The following is a 23,838-nucleotide window of genomic DNA, read 5'->3' as shown; positions in this document are numbered from 1 at the left end:
ACTGGACTTTTTGCGTGGCAGTGCCATATTGAATAGGCTGTAGCACTCCCGCTCTGCGCCTTCTTTTTGTTTGTTTGTTTTTTCGCGCGCCTGCTCTTCTCTCCACTTTCCTTTCCATCTTTCTTTTCCTTTCCCTTTAGTGCAGGGTAGCAAACCGGATGCTACAATTCTGGTTCACCTCCTTGCCTTTCTCTCGTTTCATTATCTCTCTCTTACTGATGCCACCAGCTCTACTGCTTAATCAGCCATCGCGGCGCTGTCAGTTGAAACTGCGCCTAATTTTCCCTTCTTTTTTTTGTTGCCGTATACAGAGACCAGAGATGACTCCAGACATGAACCAGGACGTTGAGTACGCCGTGTTCGGCGTGTTCGTGGCGGCCAGCCTCTTCACGGGCCTGTACTTTGCGTTGGGCAAGTGTCGCCGCAAACCGTCCGATCGAACTGTCCTCCGCGGGAGCATGGCGGACGAAGAGTTCCTCGGAGGCCGAAGCATGGGGATGCTGCCCCTGGCACTGTCCGTACTCGCTTCCATGGTGACCGCCACGGGACTGCTGGGCTTCACGTCCCACTTCTACGCGTACGGAATGCACCTGCTGTGGGGCTCCATTCCCGTGCTCGTTCTCTTGCCCTTCATCGCGTACGTGGTCATCCCTCTGGTGCGGCGGCTCGGAGTCACCTCCGTCTACCAGGTATATCCTATAAACAGTGTTCTGTTAAGCGGTGTTCTATTATTATTATATTATTCTCATATTATTATTCATATTATTAGACTCTTCGTACAAATACGCACAATCTTCGCGATGTTTATGTAGGTTGTCTTATTTCACCGTTTACGCAATCTGCTTCATCAAGCTAAAACTGTTTTTACACCAAGATTTCCTGTCATACCAACGTTCAACAATTTTCCACTAGCGTGTATCATTATTTCTTGCTTACCTTTTGTTCAATATCTTTTTTTATTATTATTACTTTTTTCCTACGCACTGTCTGCTGCTTTCACTCTAAGTGGGCTGTCACCCCCGTCACGATAATCATTGCAGCACCTTTTTTTGTGACTGCTCCTTTCTTTCCTTGAAAGGTGAATGAAGCATTGAATTGAATCGAATTGAATTAAAGCTATGGTATGAAAGCTGCGGGAAAAGTGAAAAACCAAGGAAGTGTCAAAATAATGACTACGTGGCTGAGTGCCAGTCACCGATGAACAAATATCTGGGTGCCTCTCACGCCTAATGGGAACGCGCTTCTGCCCCGTTAATGCAAAACGTGAACATTAGAGGATAACTTATCGTCATTTCTTTGTAGTCAGCGCGTTTCATCTCCACGAAATAGCTCGCCTTGACTAGAGACCGATGTCGGCAACGACCATTTTAGAATGTCGTCCTGCAGTCACTGCGGATGAAGGCAAAGGAAAACGTTGCTAAAATTCTTGAAGGCAGCAGACTGTCGCCGGCGGTTATAGAATGGCGATATTGTGACTGTGAGGAGTGTGACTATGTGCGCGTGTACTTCCTCTCTCCCTCTTCCTCTCTATATCTAACTTTCAAACATCCCTATCCCCACCCCCAGTGTAGGGTAGCATACCAGTTTTGGTAAACCGGTTAACATTCCCGCCGTTCCTCTCTCTCTCCTGTTCCTTCCTTCCTGGCCCAAATTGCTCACAGCAAAGCGCAGGACGTGTATTCATTTGAATGCGCAAGCGCTGATATTGACAAAAAATTCACCGACGATTACGGTACCGCCTAATGCGAATTCTGAGCGCAGCTTCGTGTTGGGGCAAGGCAAACTGTGTTTGAAGTTTTGGCTTTCCGCAAGGTATGAACTACACCATAAATCATAATTTTTGTGAAGTAGGACAGTACCCACTACGCCATTATTCGTCTTTCTGCGGATAAGCGAGGTACCCGCTACACATCTGCAAGAAATCATGTGCACTTTGTTGATGCTGCATGTGGCTGATGACGATGAAGAATTACGGCTGAGCGCGTTGCAGTGGGTGGGAAGCATTAAACCACACACTCTTTACGCAGTTACCATTGTGTGATGACTGGTCGTTATTTTACACTTCTGCCACGATATATATTACATAGGCTAACGCGATTCCTTGCCCGACGTGATGCCTGTATAGGGTCTTTTTGCAAATGAGCTTCAAGCACCAGCGTGGCTGCGTCAACCACTGGATAACCAACATTGTGCCTACATGTTTGTGGTGTCTTGTAACATAATTCTGTTGTCCCCGTTTATGTGATGTACAACGGGAAATAAAGATAAAAAAAAACCAGCGTGGCTCCGTGGTCGAATACTCGACTGCGACGCAGGGGGCCTGGGTTCAAATCCAATTCGATCATGTGTATTATTTTCTCATTTTATTTCTTCATGTCTGTCTATTTCGCCACCGACGGCGACGACGACGCCGCTCAACGCAGGAACGGGCGCCTAAGGGCTGCGCTCTAAAATGTGGCGACGGCGTTGCCTCCTGCGGGATGATATCTCAGCTACCGTGCGCTATAGTATCTCGGCGAATACGTTTATATATCGTGCTGCGGCGGACTGCTTCACACGAGCGTGGAAAAGGAACGAAGTTCGTCGTTGAAATCATATTTATCTTGTCTTCCATATAGGTTTGTTTAAGGGATACCAGCAAACCATTGGGGTTGTTACCTGGTGACACTGTGCTCAAACAGAGGGCAGTAAAGTACTACTGTCATGCCAAGTTACGTGCTGTTTACCTGTTGGTGTAAAGGTGTCGGCCGCAGCTGGATCGAGAATGACATTCTGTTGTCGTTTGCTGCTTATTTATTTATTTTTTTTTTTTTGGGGGGGGGGGGTGAGACAACAGTCACGAAACAGCAAAAACGTGTCTTGAGGTTTGTGGTTGAATAAAGCGCCGCACGATAACGACACCTACACGCTGCTGCTGTTGCTTTCTATACTTCCCCGGAGCTTCAGTGTCCCTATTTCCTAAACTGAAGTTCAGTATACAGTGTAAGGGCAGACTTCACACCTGTGTTTTTTTTTTTCCAGTACATCCGGATGCGCTTCGGCAACCATGTGGGAATCGCTGCCTGCGTAGTCTACTTCTTCCTCACTGTACGTGCCACACTCATGCTGATATTGTACTTAGATGGATCACTTAATTCATGGACACGCGTATTATTGAAAGCACAATATTACTCACGGACTGGCGTGTTTCTGCTCGCAATGCGTAGTAACGCGTGTACGTGTCATAACGTGTTGTATGGGAGCTTTAAGATTTGCACGGGTAATTTTATTGTTTCTTGGGCAACGTAAATTGCCTCTTTTTGGTTGTTCCAGCTTCGATATATCAAAATAGCATCGCGATGCGTTCAGGAACGTTGAGTTATTTACCTCAAGATCTAGATTACAGCACTATAGTGCTGCTGCCAGCAACACGTTTGGGAAGTCGATTAAAAATGTAGTATTTTTCGTTATTATATAAGCTTTTTTAATTAAACCTGCTGGTTTATGCATTGCGTCATTCTTGCGAAGCACCTATGGCCGCGAAATCTAATTAAAAAAAAAAACTAAGCTGCAGCGCTCACTATGCGTCATTTTCAATCAACTGTTTTCATTTCGCTTTTATGTTACATATAATGTAAATCAACAATTTAAAAAGCTGCATTATGGATAAGCAAAAGCTTCTGATTACTTCTAAGCTAGCATTTTAGGCTCTGCCGCTTCACAATGTCCACAACGGCAGAAATTTACGCTGCACTTTCTGCTTCATGCTCCCTATAGATGTCGACAGTCAGGACCTTTTTCTCGCAAGCCTCATTACTATGTATCAGATATATTAGCTTAGAAAAAAGAGAGAACACATTGTCGTATGAAATTCAGAAGACATACGCCCTAGCGAAAGATTTACGTCACGATATAATTTTCCAATGGATTCCAAGAAGTCACTGTGAAATCGAAGGAAATGTCACAGCTGATCGCATGGCACATGCAGCACATCGAGAGAATGATTCATCTCCATACTACCGCTCGCGGCGTGCGACAGTGCGCGATGTTTGTTAAACTACGTGGTCGACTGTCCAAAAAAACTTGGTTCGAAAACGGTACGAAGAACTCTCAATTACAGAAAATGGATCCTAGTATGGGATTTAATATTCCGATTAAGATTACCCGATCTGTTGAAACAACAATTCATAGGCTTGCGCTGGTACTGCCTATACTGCAGGGGTCTCGAACTCATCTCAACTAGCGGGCCGCAGTTCCGAAATTTAGTCGGGACAGTGCTTGGGTATTTGAACCAAAAGGGCATTTGACGTATAATGACTAAAATTCTGAAATAGATTTTCTTGTTCTACGGTGATGTTTCAACACAAAGTGACCGCATATGGTGCCTCAGGAAAAAAATATGCTTGAGACAAGTCCCGTCGCAGTAGTTCCTCGAACAAAGCATTCTTAATCGCAATAGGCAAGAAAATAATGAGAATACTATTTAGCAAAGTCACGAAAGTTTATTCTTTGTGAAGCCGCGGGCCGCGTGTTTCAGAGCCCTGGCCTAGACTAAGAGCTTTCTGTACAAGATAAGAAAAATTAACCGCGCTACATGCTCATTTGAAGATGCAGAAGACAGAGCATTTTTCTTCTACATTGTAAAAATTATGATGTATTTTGTAATAATTTTTTGAAAAAGCTAAATAGTAAAGCTATTGTTGGCAGCAATTCTGAGCCCATGGCCAACGGAAACGTTTCAAAATAAACGTGGACGATTCAGGACATATAACTTACACCGCATCTTGTGCAGTCGAGCAGTCTAAGACGCACACGTCACTCGATGTTTCTGAACCACAGGTTACATATTTTTTTAACATCTATAGCGCACCGAAGGGACAGGAACACAAGGATGGTTGCGTCCACATGGCCTGGTAATCTTGTAAATATATTTTTGCACTCTCATGTTATCGTTGTCTACACGTCTTCAACATGTGTCATGATAATTAATAATCTCGTACTTATGCGCCTGCGTGCGTTGCTTGGTTTTTTCCGAAGTTTTGTTGGAAGTTAGCGCTGCGTCCACGTCGTTTCTTTGTATTCCTGTCCCTTCGGTGCGCTATAGGTGTTAAAAGATGGATCACCAACATGTCCAAGCTCACGTTCTGTTCTTTCAAGTTACATATTTTATTTTTCAGGAAATCCAGGGCGCCGTCAGCATATTTGCGGCCGCCGTGGCAATATCCACATGTGAGTATATGTCCGTTATTTAATCCAGAAGTTTCTTAGCAACGTTATACATAGCGATTGGTCAGAGGCCCTCTTACGGACAAGTTCCGACGGGTGTTATGAGAACGCTGATTCGTCGCCGTATTTAGACACCTAGCTGCCTATACGTGGTGATGGGCATCCTTTAGGATAACTGTGTTACTGACATCAGTCCACGAAGTGTTGTCGTCATAGTTGGGCGGTCCATGTATACAGCTGTCATCGCTGTCATCTTGACGCCATTATTGTCGCTGTGACCACAAACGAGCGCGCAAGTGTCTCCATTAGGGGAGCCAAGTTTCACCGCAGCTGTCAGTAATGAGTTGTCAGTAAAAAATTGTGCTGGCCGCAGCGAAGTGACTAAGCAGTGCACGTGAAAGTACAAGGGATGTTCAAACGAAGAGGTACGAAACGTCGTAACGACATATTAAAATAGATGCCTATGCCGCTACGGGAGAGCGTAGCGAGACATCTAAGGATGCAATTGGAGTCTCTGCCATGGATCGGAGCATGCGGGGGCGCCCGCATGCGCAGGGGAGAGCAGAGGCTCTCATAAAGAGTGCGGTCCAATTGACGCGGCAGTGCGTGTGAGGATAGGGTGGCGTTCACATCGCAAAGTGTGACGATTAAGGAGTATAGCCACGCGTCATCCGACTTCTGACAGCGGAAGGGGTTAAACCGGCCACCATTCATGGCCTGCGTTAGCAACAACTTGTAGGTTTGGGCGAGTCGGTTCATGATGCGAAAACTAGAAGCAGCGCGAAAAAAACGACGACAAAAATAGGAACACACACAACAGGACTAGCGCAACATGGCCTGCGATTTCTATGTGTCTGGTCCCCTTAAAAAACGTCTGAAAGGGAAGCGCTTCAACTCGGATGACAAACCCAAGGACGCTGTGAAGGATTGGGTCTCGTCACCGCCACATGAATCACTGGGATCGTTGTGATCAGGCACATAGTGTATACCTTGAATAAAGTCTTAATCTGTACCCACAGTGTCGTTTCATGCCTTTTCAGTTGAACACCCCTTGTACATAACTCTTACGCATCATTCACAGTTTTTCACATGCCGCTGCTGTACTGTTCCCTGGCTATCGGAGTTGCGGGAACACTGTACACCGCTCTGGTAAGTGTCTTTCTTCTGAATCACCTCATTTATTCTTCGCTGTCAATGTCTCTATACGATGCGTCATTCTTCTAAAAGCTTTTCAAATAATCTAAAACGTCAATCCAGGCTCTCTGACGATTTAATATACGTATATGCCTCATTGTGACGTTAAAAGCAGATGGTAAAAAAAAAACTTTTTTTGGTGACATCATTATGTCAGAGTTCGAACCATCCCGGCACATGCCTGTCATTAGATAAATGTTACGAGTTGGGCGTTCCTAGAGGGATCACTTCTATACGCTGTCATCAATTTGTTCAAGTCAGGAGTGCCTTGCCGATCGGAAGGCAGATGTCGATTGGAGAAACGGAGAGCGATGTTATTATAAAACGTATGTCAAATTACCGAGTAATGGCTTCAAGACAATAAAGGTGGCCCTTCTTCTAAAGAACGTTGGCGTTTCATGCAGGCACGTGGACAACATAACTTGCTGAGGTGATGTAAGCCCAACTATAGTGACTGGGGATTCCGTGTGACACCGCTTATAGTTACTGACGCGACTTAGCCTTCGATGAATAGAGAGAAAGATAAAGGAAAGACACGGAGGTTAACCAGAGGAAGCCTCCGGTTTGCTACCCTGTACTTGGGGAGGGGAAAGGGGGCGTAAAAGAATGAGAGAGAGGAAGAAGGGCCTGTGACACTGACACCAGTATGCCACAAAACAAAGAAAACAGTCACGACTATAGACCTACTCCATGTTTGTAAACAGCGGTAGGCGCCGTCGACATACTGAGTAGAGTGCCTCGATGCGCGCGAGGCGAACGAGCGCATCGAGGCACTCTAATACTGAGGCGCTTGTAGCGACGTCGCGGCGCGTAGGCTCCGCCCAGCTCAAAGCTCGCCACCGTCCTCTATCATCACGTGACAACTGGAACAGCAGCTGCCTCCGAGCACCGCGCATCGGGGCGCCTCACGCGTGTTTACAAGGGGCTGCCGGGCGCCCGCGACAGAGGAAGTTTTCATGGTCCCAAGCAGGACTGAAATGAACATATAAAAACTATGTTGACGTGCAACTCTACCTCTGGTAACATCAACATAACATCAAGTATCTTGACGCCACGAATGTGACTGATTCGCGAAATGCCATCGACGTTGCTCTAGTCTAGGTCACCCGTGTACATTTAATTTGTTAACTAATGCAAGAACCGACCTCCTAGCCCCGCAAGATGCTCTTTGCTGCGGTATGAAAATGCGTGGTGTAAAATTACGAACAGGTCCATAATCGTTACGGTAAATCCTCGCACATAAACAAATTTACCGGGTTAGTAACTGATTCAAACGTGAAGGGCGATCTCAGTGACACTTTAATAGGCGAAACAGATGCGATAACGTATTAAACAATTACTAGGTGCCATGAACAAGTCTGCTACATATCTGTCAGGTTCGCCAACCGCGGGACGCGGCTGTGCCCGTACGCTGAAGTCGAGACCGCGAAGGCCTACAGCCCGTAAACAGACTCGGAACATTTCAGGCCTGCAGTTTATCTAGTCTGACGGGCATGGAAATGTCTTAATACGTATCGCACCAGAACAGCCGTCTCGAATGCACTTGTGTTGGGTGTGTCCTCGCAGCCGCATACAATTTGGAAAAGTAAAGCCGAAGCAGTGCTTTCGTTCGCTGGTGCATTAATGAACCGAGCCACACCTTTAGTTCACGCAAGTACTGCAAAATCCTTCTGGCCCCTCTGACTTCCACATTTTTCAATCGTGGTGAATTCTCCGCATACTGCAAAGCTATCCACGCCGCTTGCGTATTTGTGCTCTGCGGTAAACATACTTCCGACGACGCCACACAAGGCTTATGCCAAAAATTGTTGTGCGAGACATTACAGTGACACACTTTTGACAAAGTTAATCATTTCGTTAGATGAAACAAGCCGCGCAAACCGCTCAAATTTTGTTACATAGCCGATGAGCCGGCGTCGCAGACGAGTTCTCATGTTTAACAGCTGCGGCAGTCGTCGTAAAAAGAAAGTGGAGAGAAGCTTATTCCGCCTCTTTTGTGCCTTCCTTCGTAAGTAACAGCAACGCATCCCGTCGGCACACCGTTTTTTCTTCTTTGCACAACGGCAAACAGCGCACGCACCAGCGAAAACGCGGCAGCAACTGCGGCAGGCACAGCGGCTTTTGCCTACCGCGCGAAACTAAACGACCACACGACAGCACCACCGCATTTTCGTGACGTATGTCCGGTGGAATTCGTCTACAGCACCGTCCAAGTACTAGGCACCGACATTGCCTACAAACAGTCACAGTTTGTCAGTCAGTCCGGTTTCTCGAAGAAACCGCAACAACGCGCTCAAAGCGGCTCCTGTTGAAGACCGGGTAACAGTGGCGTAGCCAGGAGGGGGCACACCCGGTCCGTGCCCCCTACCACCTTTGTTCTCTGTGAGAGGGCGGTTGTCCAGCTGGCCTAGTGCGATTGATATGGCCGCTATTTGGGAGCGGGTGCGCTCAAAAAGAAAGTGCGCTACTTTTCCGCTGCACCCGCATACTTCATATGACGGGCTATCAGCCATTTCAATAATAAATGAATAGGCATTTGAGAAGGCCGCTCCAAGCCACAGACGGACCCTCAGGGTAGATTCATGTCGTGAGAGGCTGGACGGGATACGTAGTTGGAGATCAGGGTCCAAAGTACGCAGCCGTGGGCTTGTGAATGTGGGTGAATCCCACAATTCCAACGTTAGGCGGCGGGCTAACACACGAAGTTCTCTTGCGGCGTCTGACCTTGAAAAGGGAATCTTGAAAGGAGAATCTTGAAAGGAGGCGACACTGCTGACGCCGTCGTGGGCGGATCGGGCAGCTGCGTCTGCAGTCACTGTGGCATTCGATGAAACTGAGCCGTTGAAATAGCAGGCTGTCCTACTGTGCGAGGTGGAAAGGACAACGCAGCCCTTTCGACCTACACATTGGGACATTTGGAACAGCTAGACACCCGCCGCGGTGGTCTAGAGGTTATGGTTCTCAATTGCTGACCCGAACGTCACGAGATGAAATCCCAGCCGCGGCGTCCACATTTCGGTGGAGGCGAAATGCTAAATACCCGTGTACATTGATTAAGTATACGTTAAAGAACCTCAGGTGGTCAAAATTTCCGAAGCCCTCCACTACGGCTTCTCTAACGTAAAACCCCAACAATTATTATTAAAAGACATATGGACATTGGAACAGTGGAAAAGTGGACAAAGGAGAGGGTGCTATAGTGACCACTAGCTGGTTCCGAGTAAAATGGTTGAAATAAACAAAAACTTGAAGCGCAAGAAAGACACAAGACGACGAAAAAGGTGACACCGCACGCGCTCAGAACTTGTGTATATGTACTGCGCGCACGGAAACATACACACACCAGAGATAATCAAAGGCAAAGCAAATAGACAACAAAAGCTCGTGTTCCACAGCAACACATGAAGTTGAGTTCTGTGTCTTGCAGTAATAAGAATGGCTGGCTTACGCACGGTGTGGCATTCTGGGTAATATGATAGGCTAGGGTACGTGTAACGTGTTCCTTTATCAAATGCGAAGAATTTCTTAGCGAACCTAAGGCACTTGGAGCGTTTCGATCTATCTATCTAGCCGCCTACGTCTGGGTGCTCTCGTGATCACCTCCTTTACTTGGTGTGGACCGAAATTGGCATGGGAGGGTAAGAGGGTTTGACGAATATGACTGTCTGGTCATGACATGAATAACGTGAAAATCCTGTCGCGTTCGCCGTCAAACCCTTTCTTTCATACACGCGTGGCACATACCCGTAACCATGGGCAGTGGTATGCGGGTATGTGCCACAGGTGATTAACATTTTATATCTACCCAGGAACGGCGACCTGGGAGCGGCTCGCAGCGTGCTAGGGCGCGTTCCGAGGGACCAAAATAATGTTCATCCATCCATCCAGGAACGGTGAGAACAGACATTGGTAACGCTGCCGATGTCAGCTTTTTTCTTAAGGCTCTCGCATTTAAATTACGTTGACCCGACTAAAAGAATAAAAATCAGGATCCCAGCAGGAATCGAACCCAAGCATTCTGCGTGGCAGTCAAGTATTCTACCACAGAGCCACGCCAGGTCTTGAAACTGCTTTGAAAAAACACCCTATGCAGGCGTAATGTCGGTGCAACGTCAGTTGTGTTTGTAGTGCTGGCTATCTAATTTTATAACAAAGCAATAAACATGACATATGTACTCTTATGAGACAGGCGTCGTGTCGGGTTAACGACATTTGTGGTTCCAGTGTTGGCTCCGCTTTTATAGCAGTCTAATAAACATTACATTTGTATAGCTATGATTAAGCAAGCTATATTCAAGCCCACGATGTGCACACAACCACTACACTTACAAAAACACGTCGATCCACCTCGTAACGCTTGGCTCAAATCATAGAGAGAGAGAGAGAGAAAACTTTTATTTGTGAAGGCCTCAAGGATTATCCTCGTTGGGTGGAGCCCTTAGTTCAGGGCCCCATTGGCTCGCGCCACACAACGTGCCCGCTGGATCAGCCGACGCTGCTCCTGCGGCTCTGAGCTGGTCAGCGCAGTCTCCCAAGAGGATTGTGAGGGTGAAGGAATAGGGCGGCAGCCCGGTGGTTGTGGACATTCCCAGGTGCAGTGATACACCGTGGGCTTCGCTCCACAATTCATAGACAATCACAAATCCACAAATCATAGACAATTACTCGCCGACTGCTTTGCATGAAACCGATTCCCACAGGGCGTGGGATCTGCTGATTTTTTTTTTTTTTTGCCTTTCGCGCGCTATAAGGGTTTTCCTTTTTTTATCTCTTTTTTTATTATTGTAGTGGCAAGGACAACTTTTCTTGGCAATGATGGGAAAGCTACGGGGACGTAGCTTCTGCACATGTACTCCTGCGTGAAGTAGTCTGGAATTGGCACACCTTTCGTAGCGCTGTGAACATTGAAGACTTCTCGAGCCAAGCATCGCGTATACCGTTTGCTTTGTCTGCTTAGACAGCTATTTGTGTGTAAAGTTCGTCACAGGTTTCCGAGGCGAGTAGACGGAATAGCCAAAAGGTGACGGACGTTCACCTGAAGACGCAGTTAAGCGTTTGAGATACACGTAAAAGGGGCGACATTTCGCGAGTACCGGATTGACAACAGAAAGTTTTAGAAGAGGGCACGCGAAGCTTTGCGTTAGTGTTTGTCGCCACTGCGCATGCGTCGTACCCCATCCTCTTGGGTACCAACGTTAAGTCACGGAAATAGCGTATGCACCGAGCGAACGCTATCTGTGTGAGGCGGCCCTGCTCGGCTGCTCAGACCTTCAGGCCCAACAGGACTCGGTACAAAGAGCCAGGGCGGCGGCTTCAACCAATGGGTGTCGGAATAGAGACTCCACCTAGTTTGTAGGAACTTCTAAAGAGGTCCCACACCTCTCTTTCGTTAATAAATGCTTTTCACCACCACCACCACATCTGCGTAAAACTGCCTACTGAACATGCGCATTATACAATTTTACTGCGCGCTATTTACGACTTACACCGTTTCGTAGACTAGAAGCAACGGTTGAATCATTCAGCCATGGTGCCGTTTTCCGTGTCTTCCGCAGGGCGGCATGCGGGGAGTTGTGTGGACGGACAGCGTGCAGGGAATCCTCATCCTCGTCTGCCCACTGACCATCCTTGGCACTATCGTCTACGACTCGTGGCACAACGCGACTTCCAGTCATCTGCGCCCTTTCAGCGACATCGACATGAAGCCCTACTTGTTACGGTCAGTTTTGTCTATGCCTACGTCCTAATGCCGCTAGGCCGTGGTTTTCTCCTGTGAGATAGGAATCGAACGTTTCTCGCTGCCAACTTTGCAAAGTGATTAGCATATAGTGTTGCACTTACCGTTACGTTTACCGTTCGGGCCAACTAACAGAGCTGAGGTATCCATTGAAAATTATAGCAGACGCTGCTTGTTCGTAGCTACTACAAGATGATGACAATCGTCATACCATACTTCTAAACTTTACAGACATGCCATTGCGTTATATGCCTAATTGATCCATGCCACCCGTGTTAGGAGAGAGGTTCAGTTATGGAACGCGAAAACCTGGTAAGCGGATGAAAACGGCTATTAAAACGTTATGTAGAATTTTTATGTTGAACTGCTCCTCTGTTTAGGTCGTGGCAGGGCAGAAATATTAAAACCAGTAAATACGCATTGTCTGTAGGTGTTCCTCTTCAATTTTTCAACTACGCATGCGCTGAAAGAGTGAATTATACTGTAAACTCCCAATGTGGAGCGCCCCCCACTGAAGCATGAATGCGAAACCGACCGTTTAACAATCGCACTAGTTCTCTGCAGGTTTGACTTGGACTTCACGAAGGACGAGAACGTGTGGTCATGCGCTCTGGGCTTGCTTGCGGGGCACGCCTATCGGATGGGCATGGACCAGATGGTTGTGCAGCGATATGCATCGGCAAAGTCACTCAGAGCAGCCCAGAGGTACGCCACCTAAGCTCGTGCGAAACATTACGCGGTTTATTGTGGCAGAACAGCGCAAAACACGGGGCCGTGAGAACGCAGGACACAGCGCTATTTTCCGTTCGTAGTTCTCGAAGGAACCTCCTGTGATGCCTGCCAGGAGGGCTCGCTTCTACGCAGGCAGCAAGAAGGCAGTCGTGAAGAAGACGAACTTGTCTGCAGCGCTTTGTATTTCAGCGCAGTGTCGTCTGTGTTCGCTGTTCTGCCATAATGTGCACGAACGAACTAGCCCAGATAAGAACCCTTGTGCATTACGAGGTTTATTGCGATTTGAGCATTAAGTTGCAGCGACGGGCAGCACTAATGTCGGCTCTGAAATATAAGGTCGCGCCAATGCTATGTGGCGGCATTTTCGAAGTAAACGATGTCTGTGCTTAGCAATGCCTCTGTAGTACATTTAGTCGTGATTTCCCTGGACATATTCTTTAAATGAACAAATTAATTAATTAATTAATTAATTAATTAATTAATTAATTAATTAATTAATGTCTAGCCACCCGATAGGAATGAGCGTACTTTTGGGTTCCTGCATCAATAAACTGTTTGGCCAACCGCCGCTGCAGATTAGCGGCTAAGATATTCCGCTGATAAGCTGGAGGCCTAACACGGTCTCGACAGCCGACCACAGCGGCCACATGTCGATGGAAGCGAAGTGCAAAACCACCATGTACTTAGCTTTAGGTGCACATCAAAGAACCTCAGCTGGTCAAAATTGATACGGAGTCCCCCACTACACGACGTGCCTCGTAATCATGTCGGTGTTGTGGAACTTAAATAATCAGTTAGGCAGCTTGGATAAGTTACACCTCATGGTATCACTTTCGCGAACGCAAATTATTTCGATGTCTTAACATCCTAGAGTCGCCGTTGTGGGCGATAAGCTAGCACGTTGACTGATCAAAATGTGGTTACGTCAGGGTCTGGAGGTATTCCGAGTGCGTGAAATTTGTCGCAAGGTGAGCGATTTGATTACACTTCGACATCTTTGTTCACACCTCTCTGGACAGGACTGCGTTCCTAGGGAGCGCTCTCCTCGTCATCTCCACGGCTCTGTTGTCCGCGGTCGCCATGGCACTTGTGTACTGGTACCGCGATTGCGACCCACTTTTGTCTGGAGCTATCAAGAACATCGAACAGGTAGGAATTACTTATCGCGTTTTGTTTCAACAATTTATTCCAGGTGTTTGCGTACAATGCACTCGCGATAACGATTCGATATTCTTCGATATTCGAAGTTTTTTTCTAATATTCACTTCGGGTCGTATTACTGATTTTCGATAGCTATTGCAGACTAGGTTGGAAGAAACTTAACAAGGCAACTTCGAAGTTAAAAGATTAATTGTTAGTCCAACTCAACCACGAACACCCTGTCACACCTATACCCACATAACATACTCACTATATGTCTGACACTCAGCTGCACAATACTGATAGGCCGCAATGTTATTTCACTTTTTCCCTTTAGTCACACTAAAGAGTTTGCTCATCGCTTCTTTTTCGGAAGCGTACATATGGCAAGATAACGAGTTTACAAAGCGCCATTTTTTTTTTGGGGGGGGGGGGGGGGGCAAGATATCGATAAAATGTAGCACGAAAGGTGATAGACGTGAAAATAAACTTTTATTTTTTCCTTTTTCAGATCATCCCTTACTACATTAACCAGAGGCTTTCAGCATTTCCGGGCATGACAGGCATTTTCCTTGCCGGAGTCGTTAGTGCCACGCTCAGGTATTTATGTGTTTCGTTTATCCAGATGAAGCATGTCCGAGACAATGTCTTAATTCCCGGGCCTCTTCCACTGCTTAGCTGAATACAGTTATGAAAGATAATTTTGAGTGTATTCAGCTTATCTCGAGTAGAATAAGCCTTCTTCGGCCACTTTACATAGCCTAGTTGCTTGTGAATCGTGTACTCATGCCATCAACACTGACTAATATGTTGGCTATTACTGACCATAGTCTTGGCCTCTTGGCCATAGTCTTGGCCAATGTCAGAAAACGTCTACAACTGCTGACTCCTACAAATGCCTGTTTATTCACCACTTGCTTTGGCGAAAATTGGTTTTCAGCCACAGACAGACAGACAGACAGACAACGAACTTTATTGGATCCTGAGGAGTTACAACCCCCTAACGGGAGGCCGTTGTAACTGCTGGCCGCGCCCACGTAGAGGACAGAACGCCGTGACGCTCCGCCCTTTCCTGGGCCCTCTGGATAGCCCACAAAAACTACTTTTTAAGAAAAGCACGAATGTGGAAAAGAGTATGTACGAACAAGCACCTCCCCCGCCCCAAATTTGCGAAGAAACAAAAACATGATTTTTTTTAACACGAAAGTGTTTTATGCCGGGGTCAACCAAGACTTCAGTGACGTATTTCCGTCACGGAAATGAAGTAGAAAAAATGTACACCATTAGATGTCAAAGAAAAAAAGCTCCGTCAACGGGCATCGAACCCATGTCCGCTCGGTCCGCAACAACAGATGCCGGGCGCGCTATCCACTGCGCCACGGTCACAGACTCTGGACGTTTTACAAACGCGCCTTTTATTGCGATAGCAATTATATGGACAGTCTCGGCTGAACTTTGCCGTCGCCGTCGCCCGTCATGCACCGTATATGTATAAGTATGTATATATATAAAAAGCCCCAAAGAAAAATAATTCCGAAAAATGCTTCCGAAGCGCGGAATCGAACCAGGTACCTCTTGCTCCGCAGCGAGTGGCGCTATCCACTACGCCACGAAACGCAGATCCTCCACGTAGCTAACGGCGAGCGTTATATACACACCATTTACCGCTGGACGGACTCAGAGACACTAGGCGCTTATAAGCGTTTCTTCATTACCAGCGAGATGGCGTTAGGAGCGCGACGGGTGGATTTAAAAGTCGTCGGCGAGCGCGCTCGCTTCTTGTTATGTTTGCGCAGGGAGAACCTGCCCTTCCGCTGTCTGCTCGCGCGGTTTTCTCGCGCTGAGGGGAAGAGGGATGTTTCACGCTTTCACCGTGATGTCCGCGCTCATGTTACGGAGCGTACGAAAGTCACTCGAGCTCAAGAGACGCCGCTAAACGAACAAACAGAAGATGAGCGCGAACTATCAAGTGTCACAGCTCGACACTTGAAGCACTTTAGTTTCCTTCGCTGCTTTGGCCGCCTTTGCAACAGGAGCGCTGTTCAAACTGAGAGTATCCATTGGCGAGTCACACTTCGTATAGCATTAGTTTCTTGCTATCGCATTCATTGCTTCACCCTTGCGGCGAAGCTGTGACTTTTTATATCTACCACTCTCCCGGTCGGCGGGGTGGTGTTGCCCTCTGGGAGCGGCAAAGTAAAGTAATTCATCATTACCGTGGCCTCCGCGATTAGTACCTGCAACGCGTTACACGTCCGTCCCTTTCGGCGCGTTTCCAATAGAAGTTAAATTTTGTCAATGCCTTAACACACCACGAGGTGGCGACCTCAGCCCAAGCGTCGAAGCGTCGTAAAAGCGTCGGCCTCGCTCATAGCATCACGCTAATCCAAACCAAAAAAATTGGCCGCGTATCTGCGTGCTTCGCTGCAAATGTCGTGTAAAGACATAGAAGAGGCGCTGTGTGAGATATGGACGCCATCTGGCAATACGTCGGGAAACATGAGTGCTGTGTTGCGTGCTGGTAGTCCCGGCGCAGCAGCAGGCGAAGACCGGCGGTGACCAACGCGACCGGCGGGGATGCCAGCCAGCCCGAAAACGCGGTTTGGCGCGAAGCGCTGAAGCAGAGAAACGTCCGCACTCAACGAGTACTCTCCACACACTCTTTTATTTACACGTCGCCTGAGTAAAACAGGAACGCCAGAGCGGCGCCCACAACCGGCAGCCTGAAGGCCGCCCACAACGCTGCTTTTTCATTTTTTAAATATTTTTTTCACCTTCTTGGCCTTCTCAAAACTAAAGTTTTTCAACACCAACCCATGGCATTCGTACAGTGCAATACAGAACCGAAACCGAAACACAACAATGAGCTCGTGCGAAGGGCACGGAAGAAGGCAAATTTCAGCGCAGTCGCATTTTCAGCTTTGTTGAAACAGCGCTCACTAGACGACGACGAAGGCACAGGACAGGCAGCGCCTGTCCTGTGCCTTCTTTTACTTCGTCGTCGTCTAGTGAGCGCTGTTTAACAAAGATTAACGCATACCAACTCGCTCAAGCTTCCATTCTTATGCATTTTCAGCGCAGCTTAAGAAACTAGGGTCCTTAAAATTACGTATGTATGCATTTTCTATTAAAGGAACACGCCACCTAATACTTACCTAGTGATGTTGCACCTCAGATATGCATGATATTTACTTTTTGATCGACAACGTTCACAAGTATGAACAGCCGTACCAGTTCAAGACGGCTGGCCCTTGGGCAAGTGGTTCAACTTTGGCCGAGTGGCTGAATCGAGGGACGTGCCGACAAACAGAAAGACAGACAGACAGACAGAAAGACAGACCAAAATTTCTGCGTTTAAGTTCCCCAAGAAAGACTATCGTCTTTAAAATAGCTCTGCGACGCGCGCCTGCCTCACCTGGCTATAACCTGGCTGTAACATCGCGTTGCCCGCTCACGCGCTCACCCCGAGAAAAATCGCGGCCCGGCTACCGGGGTGGCACGACGCGCTTTGCGTTTCCCTCTATTCCGGCCGTAGTGTTCTATCCCATTTTAACATGCCGAGGGATGGCGACCAAGTTCTGCGTCCAATATGCGACTCTCTTCTGGCTACCACACCTCGTTCTCCGATTACGCTTTCCCCATAAACTACTACAGCTACCACAAGGGTTTGTTTAATCATTTAACATGGACGTTAGTCGTCGGCATAGAGATGTACCACCAAGCATCAAAGTGAGTGCATCCACGTTAAACGGTGCTATATCTGCCAGACATCAATATACAATGTGCAAACTCTCTTATATCAACGTACAGTAAACATTCAGTTACTTCTATGAGGGCACGTTTTACTTTCGTGTTATTCCGATTCCTATGACGGAGGGATCATCCATGTTTTTTTCTAATTCTGCCTTATCCTGTTCCCTTGAGGGCTCGTTTTTCTTTGCTAGACAAAACATTAATTATAACTAACAGACAAGATAGCCAAGGAAAGTGTAGGGGGTGTTATTTACCTATTTGTGACGTAGTGTTTGTAGTATTTATGATGTAAACGCCAGCAGGCAGAAAAAGAGTGTTCCACACTCGCAGGTTCGACACTCCCAGGTTTAAATGCACATATATACCCCATGCGATCCGACGGCCGACGCCGCGGTGGGGGAGAGGGAATGGTGGCTGTACGATGCTATGAAAGGTCACCATTCCGGTTTCCCCTCCGCCGTGTCGACGTCGAATCGCATGAAAAATCGTACCGTCTGTCTCGCCAAGGTCGCAGGTTCGGTCCCTGCTGGCGGCAAGTTATCTTTTCGTCCACTTTACTTTCTTCGCATTTACATCATAAATACTACAAATAACATCCCCTATACTTTCCTTGGCTATCTTGTCTGTTAGTTCTAACTAATCTAGCTTCCCGTAGAAAAATTCGCCGTGAATTTTCCTCCAGGCAGTTGAATTTTCGTGAGGCGACAGCCATTTCTTCAAAAAAAAAAAAAGGCTGTATACATGCAACGAAGACTTCATTCAACCTCAGTATTTGTATTCTCTTTGCTGTCTCTTGTGTACTTTTAAACTCTCTTGCTCGGAGCATTTGAACTCGCGATGAAGGACCACCGACATTTAACGCATCCTTTCAGCACGGTCTCCTCGGCCATCAATTCCCTGGCGGCGTCTGCATTCCTGGACATCCTCTCTCCGTTCATAGACATGAACGACCGGTGCTCGAGCATAACCATCAAGTCAATTGGTGAGTGCTTCAGTCACGCACAACCGAAAGCATAATTGTGCGGAAGCCATAGACGATGGTCGACAATAAAAGAGAACGGCAGAACGCTCCAAGTAAAAGCTAATCAGCATCGTGCTTGACTGGACTTGTTGGTGCATCATGGGAGTGCACACTTGGTGCTGCCTAAGTGATGTTTCATTCCCTCTTATAAAAGCTAATCGCTGTAGCTATATTACAGAGATTGTCTGCTTGACGGCGTTGCATATATACATATGCAGGTAACGTTTTTGCTTTAATTGTCTCATTCTACAGAGAACACAGCCGTTAATTAACGAGCACATAGGCAGCGGTAACACGCTTGGAATAGCTGTATAATATCATCGTCAGTTAACGAACGTGCGCACGTACGTGCCCTGCGCGTCGGCGTTCTTTCATTTATTGGCGGCAAAAGCCCAATTAAGACGGGCGAAAGAGCCAAAGAAATTTATTCGATTGAAAAATGAATATATATAAAACTCTACGAGAATGAAGCCCTGCGCGCATAAACATTATCGGGCTTATAGATACGCATAAACTCTAACGTACACTTCTGCTTTCACTGTAGAGTATATACAGGGTGTTTCAGCTAAAAAGCACCAAGTATTAAAAATTAGGCATAGGCGGTACGCGTCTCCAATTAGCTCAATATTGTTCTGAGCCATATAGAGCACGTCAGAATATTTTTTCCAATCCGCCAAGCTCGGCAATTAACAAAAATTGCTTAATGAACTTTTTAAATAGTAACTCTAGAGAAAAGTTTTCAATACAAAAGTTGTAGCGCTTGTTCAGAAACATCGAATTTTTCAATCTGTGTTAAGATAACTCACCTGCCTAAATTTTTTCCGGCCTTTCTTTCAAGCGCGCGAATTTTAAAAAATACCACGTGACTGCCGCCAAAAGCGCGGTGCTTTCAGTGCCCTCAAATGTAAGTTGAACGAATTATCAAAGGCTGCTCCGCGCACGAAGTTTGATTGAACAGGCTACCGGTGACTCCTATGGACGCTAAATTATGATAGAGGCGTACCATCTAAAAAAAAAAGATCTACGAAAGAGCAGCCGTCACATGTGAGTGCATCTTTTATCTCGATCCTTCATCACGCTGTCACCCTCGCCCCTTCCAATGCGTTTCTTCATTGGTGCGAAAAGAAAAGAAAAAATGCCTACGCTGCATCAAATGCTGCCTGTCTTATGCAGCATTTGCATGGCTACCGCTTTGTCGTTGAAGAATTTTTTTTGTTGTTGTTGTTGAAACGGTATCCTCATTTTGTCGCTTAACGTCCATCGCAGTCACCGATAGCCTGTTCCATCGATCTTCGTGCACGAAGCAGCCTTTGATAATTCGTTCAACTTACATTTGAGGGCACTAAAAGCGCCGCGCGTTTGGCGGCAGTCACGTGGTATTTTTTAGAATTCGCGCGCTTGAAAGAAAGGCCGGAAAAAATTTAGGCAGGGGAGTTATCTTAACACAGATTGAAAAATTCGATGTTTCTGAACAAGCGCTACAACTTTTGTATGAAAAAGTTTTCTCTAGAGTTACTATTTAAAAAGTTCATTAAGCAATCTTTGGTAATTGCCAAGCTTGGCGGATTGGAAAAAAATATTCTGACGTGCTCTATATGGCTGAGAACAATACTGCACTAATTGTAGACGCGTACCGCCTATGCTTAATTTTTTAAGACTTGGTGCTTTTTAGCTGAAACACCCTGTATATAGATAACAATCGCTATCCACATATTGTGCCCATGCATCGGCCTGCAACGGCATTCTCGCACTTTGATTTCCTGTCGCGATGTCACGCTTGTACGCGCATGCTGTTTGTGACCTAAATTCACATGGCGAAGTTTGTTCGGCTAAGCTTCAGAAACACCAGCTTAATGCGAGATCGCATGGATACAACTTGAACAAACGTGCAAGCGAGGTAACGGCAGCGAGTACTCGGTGAAGTTTCAAGTTTACTAAAAGAATCGCAGAATACAATGCATATATGAAGATGCAACATTTTCAGAAGGAGGCCCAGACGTAAGAACTGTGGGAAGGTCTCCTATCAGAATTGGACAAAAAAAAAAATTAGTAAGCACAGGGAATAAATTGAATATGTGCTCACAAATATAATCAAAATATATGTAAAAACTCAATATGGGCAACAAAAAAAGCAATTGATAGACGAATTAATGCAATTAAAGCAGTTATGCTCAAAAACAATATAAAAACACACGGCAAAACATCAATAAAGGCAATGCAAAAACGGAATGGTATACTAATTAAAGTGACGAGCGCAAGTATGTTTTCAAAGATTATCGAAGATGGTTGGTGATGGCGTTTTTAAATCAGGGTTTAAAGTGTTCCAAATGGAAATTGCGCTGAAATAAGCAGTTTGCTTGCCATAATTCGTAGCGACTTTCGGTAGCAGAAAATTATTTGACAGAGTGAACCTGGTCGTATTCTTATTAATGAATTGATGAATTGGAAAGGCCTCAACAGAAACCATAATCGGAAAGGCCTCAACACAACAAGTGATTAACACGTGCACGTAACGCTACTGCACAACAGGTAATATCCAATGTTCTGGTAGGAAACTTCTCATAATTTGGAGCAAAATAATAATCATCGTTTTATTTCATGTCCATCACGATGAAGGCCTCCTTCATCGATCTTCTTAGCTCTGTCTTCCGTCGCCCGACTCAATCGGACTCAATCGGACTCAATCTTGGCCCACATTCTGCAACATTAATAGAACCTACACTGGTCACCTGTCAGCCTTACGCGCTGCATGGCCCACGCAACTCTATTTTTGGCTCTTAAATTCAACTTGAATATCGTCTCCCCTGTATTGCTCTAATTAACACCGCCATCTTCCAGTAGCACTTCTCATTCCATCACTCATTCTATAATTCCATCAAGCAACTTTGTTAACCTCCATGTTTCTTTCTACATATATATATGTCGGGAAGGACTGGTTGAAAAGATATTTATATGGAATATATGTGTACGTGAACCTCGTAAAGCAATTGTGTATCTAGAGAATACACCAAGACATGATTGTGCACCTTGCTCGAGTACAATATTTGGTGCGCATGTATGAAATGTAGAAATAACGTTAAACAAGAACCTTAGGCGCTCTAAGTGTGAGCGGTTTGTCTGATCGACATGTCAGAGACAGCGCTTCATAACTAAAGTTCGACGTAGATTCAGTCTATCGCAAACACCGCAGGGTTCAACGCGAGCGAGTGCAGACAGGCCCGGTGACGTGTTTCGTGGTCTCTGTTGCTTACATTCGCAGCGTTTGTCTTCGGTGCCCTGATGACTGGACTGGCTGTAGCTGTGCCCTACATCAGCTCTGCCGTGCGGGTAAGTTTGAGCTCGAAGCATGCTGTCAGCGTTCGTTATGCAACGAGTTATCCTACGACCTTTTAAAATTATTATTGTTATCATTAAAATCGTATTATTAAATTGTAACTTTAGTAGTAAGTATTAGTAGTAGTAGTAGTAGATATTAAAATCGTAGTAATAGCGAGAGTTTGGGAAGAATCCATAGTAATGCTGCTTGTAATGTCTCTTTCAACGATTACTTAGCTGAGCCTTTTAGGTCACTAAGTGCCAGAAACATAGAGATAAATCACGAAATTCCCCGCACATTATCTCTGTCAGACGACCCAAATTGCCTGCGACCATCTCATTTGAAATCACGTGGAAGTCAGATAAGTAAAATACGGGACTTTGAAGCTTTTATTGACTTGCCATTTGAAAAAAAAAGAGAAATTTGGAGAATTTGTGCCCCTATGTCAACCAGGTTACAGGAAGATCTTTTGCGCACAGCATTCCCTGTTAACTTTTGCCAGACGGGCGCAGAATAAGTACTAAGCTCACACATTGTGAGCGTACCGCAGTGACACAGTATAAGCTTTAAAAATATGTAACGCAATTAAAATGCGAGCTATACACCTTCAGACTGCAATCAGCGGGAAATCCTAGGACGCAGAAGAGGCGCCCAAGGGCTCGGTTTTTTTTTTTTTTGTTCTTTTTTTGCGTCCCCGTATTTCGCACTTTTCGCAGTTCGAATATGAGCAACCAAATATGGCCGATGCTTTCATTTTGATAAACCGCATGTTTCAGAAGAACTAAATGTGGAGGCAGGGCTTATAGCCCGTATTTATACAATGTCAGAAAACCGATATACGCTGTATATCCAGGCATGTTATTAGCCTTAATATCATTGTCGAGTCTTCAATACAAACAGTTAAGGGTGTCGTTCCCCGTCAGTTTGGAACCTAATTTTTCGTATCCTATTTTTTTTTCTTCGTTTCGTAACTGGAAGCTCATCATGGTGGTTCACAGCAGTACATCCGGACCCTTCATCGGCCTCTTCGTTTTGGCCTTGGCGTTCCCGTGGGCCAACGGCAAGGCGAGTGTAACAGGCGAGCAGTATCCTTGCCCTATCCTGCATTCGTGAAAATTGATGCCGAAATTTGCAAGTCTGTTTAGCTAACGCTAAGAAGAGCCTCAGGCGAAAGCCTATGCTTTCACGAGACATTCTGTCAAGAGCATTGTCAAAAGCTTGCAGAGTCGAGAGCTTTCACAGCGCGAACACGGTGACCTTCGCAGCGACCATTCTGCAGTTGGAATGTGAGCGCTTTACAAACCACACGATGATATCATCAAATTAAAAAAAAAGAAACGTACAAAGTAAAAAAAAAACCTGGCAGCGGTGGGATTCGAACCCACGCCCCCGAAGAGACTGGTGCCTTAAACCAGCGCCTTAGACCGCTCGGCCACGCTACCACGGACAACAGTGAAACTAAAATTTCTGAAACACCGATAGGTCAAATGGAGCAGAGGTACGTAGTTCTCCCTATATATCACATGCAAAAACCACAGCATAATAATAGGTAACACCGTAGTGGGGGGCTCCGGAATGACGATGATGATGACCGGCATCACTGAATGTGTTGACCACCTTCTGTCAGTTTCCTTTGCCTTCTTTAAAATGCGGTCTCTGCTGCAGGGTGTCAAACCCGCGACCATCGCCGAGTTTCATATCATCCTAGCTCCCGCGAACGGTACATCTAAGGATACCTGA

At 46.2% G+C, this 23,838-nt stretch overlaps 1 protein-coding gene and 1 non-coding gene across 2 annotated transcripts; one reads left to right on the top strand and one right to left on the bottom strand.

Moving 5' to 3' along the window:
- The first annotated feature begins 318 nt into the window (after window positions 1-318).
- LOC119385814 (sodium-coupled monocarboxylate transporter 2-like) lies at window positions 319-23,838 on the top strand. The gene is made up of 12 exons (XM_049414119.1): window positions 319-689; window positions 3,022-3,087; window positions 5,157-5,208; window positions 6,287-6,354; window positions 11,955-12,118; window positions 12,701-12,841; window positions 13,888-14,017; window positions 14,520-14,608; window positions 18,634-18,743; window positions 22,042-22,109; window positions 23,077-23,163; window positions 23,764-23,838. The coding sequence occupies exons 1-12, from the start codon at window positions 321-323 to the stop codon at window positions 23,836-23,838; spliced, it is 1,419 nt and encodes a 472-aa protein (XP_049270076.1). The 5' UTR covers window positions 319-320.
- On the bottom strand, window positions 23,459-23,540 carry Trnal-aag (transfer RNA leucine (anticodon AAG)). Its single transcript has one exon. It is a non-coding gene; the product is annotated as a tRNA-Leu (tRNA).

The sequence above is a fragment of the Rhipicephalus sanguineus genome, chromosome 3 (genome assembly GCF_013339695.2).
Source record: "Rhipicephalus sanguineus isolate Rsan-2018 chromosome 3, BIME_Rsan_1.4, whole genome shotgun sequence".
Taxonomy (NCBI): domain Eukaryota; kingdom Metazoa; phylum Arthropoda; class Arachnida; order Ixodida; family Ixodidae; genus Rhipicephalus; species Rhipicephalus sanguineus.
Note: the sequence above shows the minus strand (reverse complement) of the source record. Positions and strands in the feature narration are given on the sequence as shown.

Excerpts from the sequence above, each read along its gene's own strand:
- LOC119385814 (XM_049414119.1), top strand. The coding sequence starts at position 321 with ATGACTCCAGACATGAACCAGGACGTTGAGTACGCCGTGTTCGGCGTG. Across the intron at positions 3,088-5,156 it reads TAGTCTACTTCTTCCTCACT|GAAATCCAGGGCGCCGTCAG; the intron begins GTACGTGCCACA and ends TTTATTTTTCAG. Across the intron at positions 12,119-12,700 it reads ATGAAGCCCTACTTGTTACG|GTTTGACTTGGACTTCACGA; the intron begins GTCAGTTTTGTC and ends AGTTCTCTGCAG.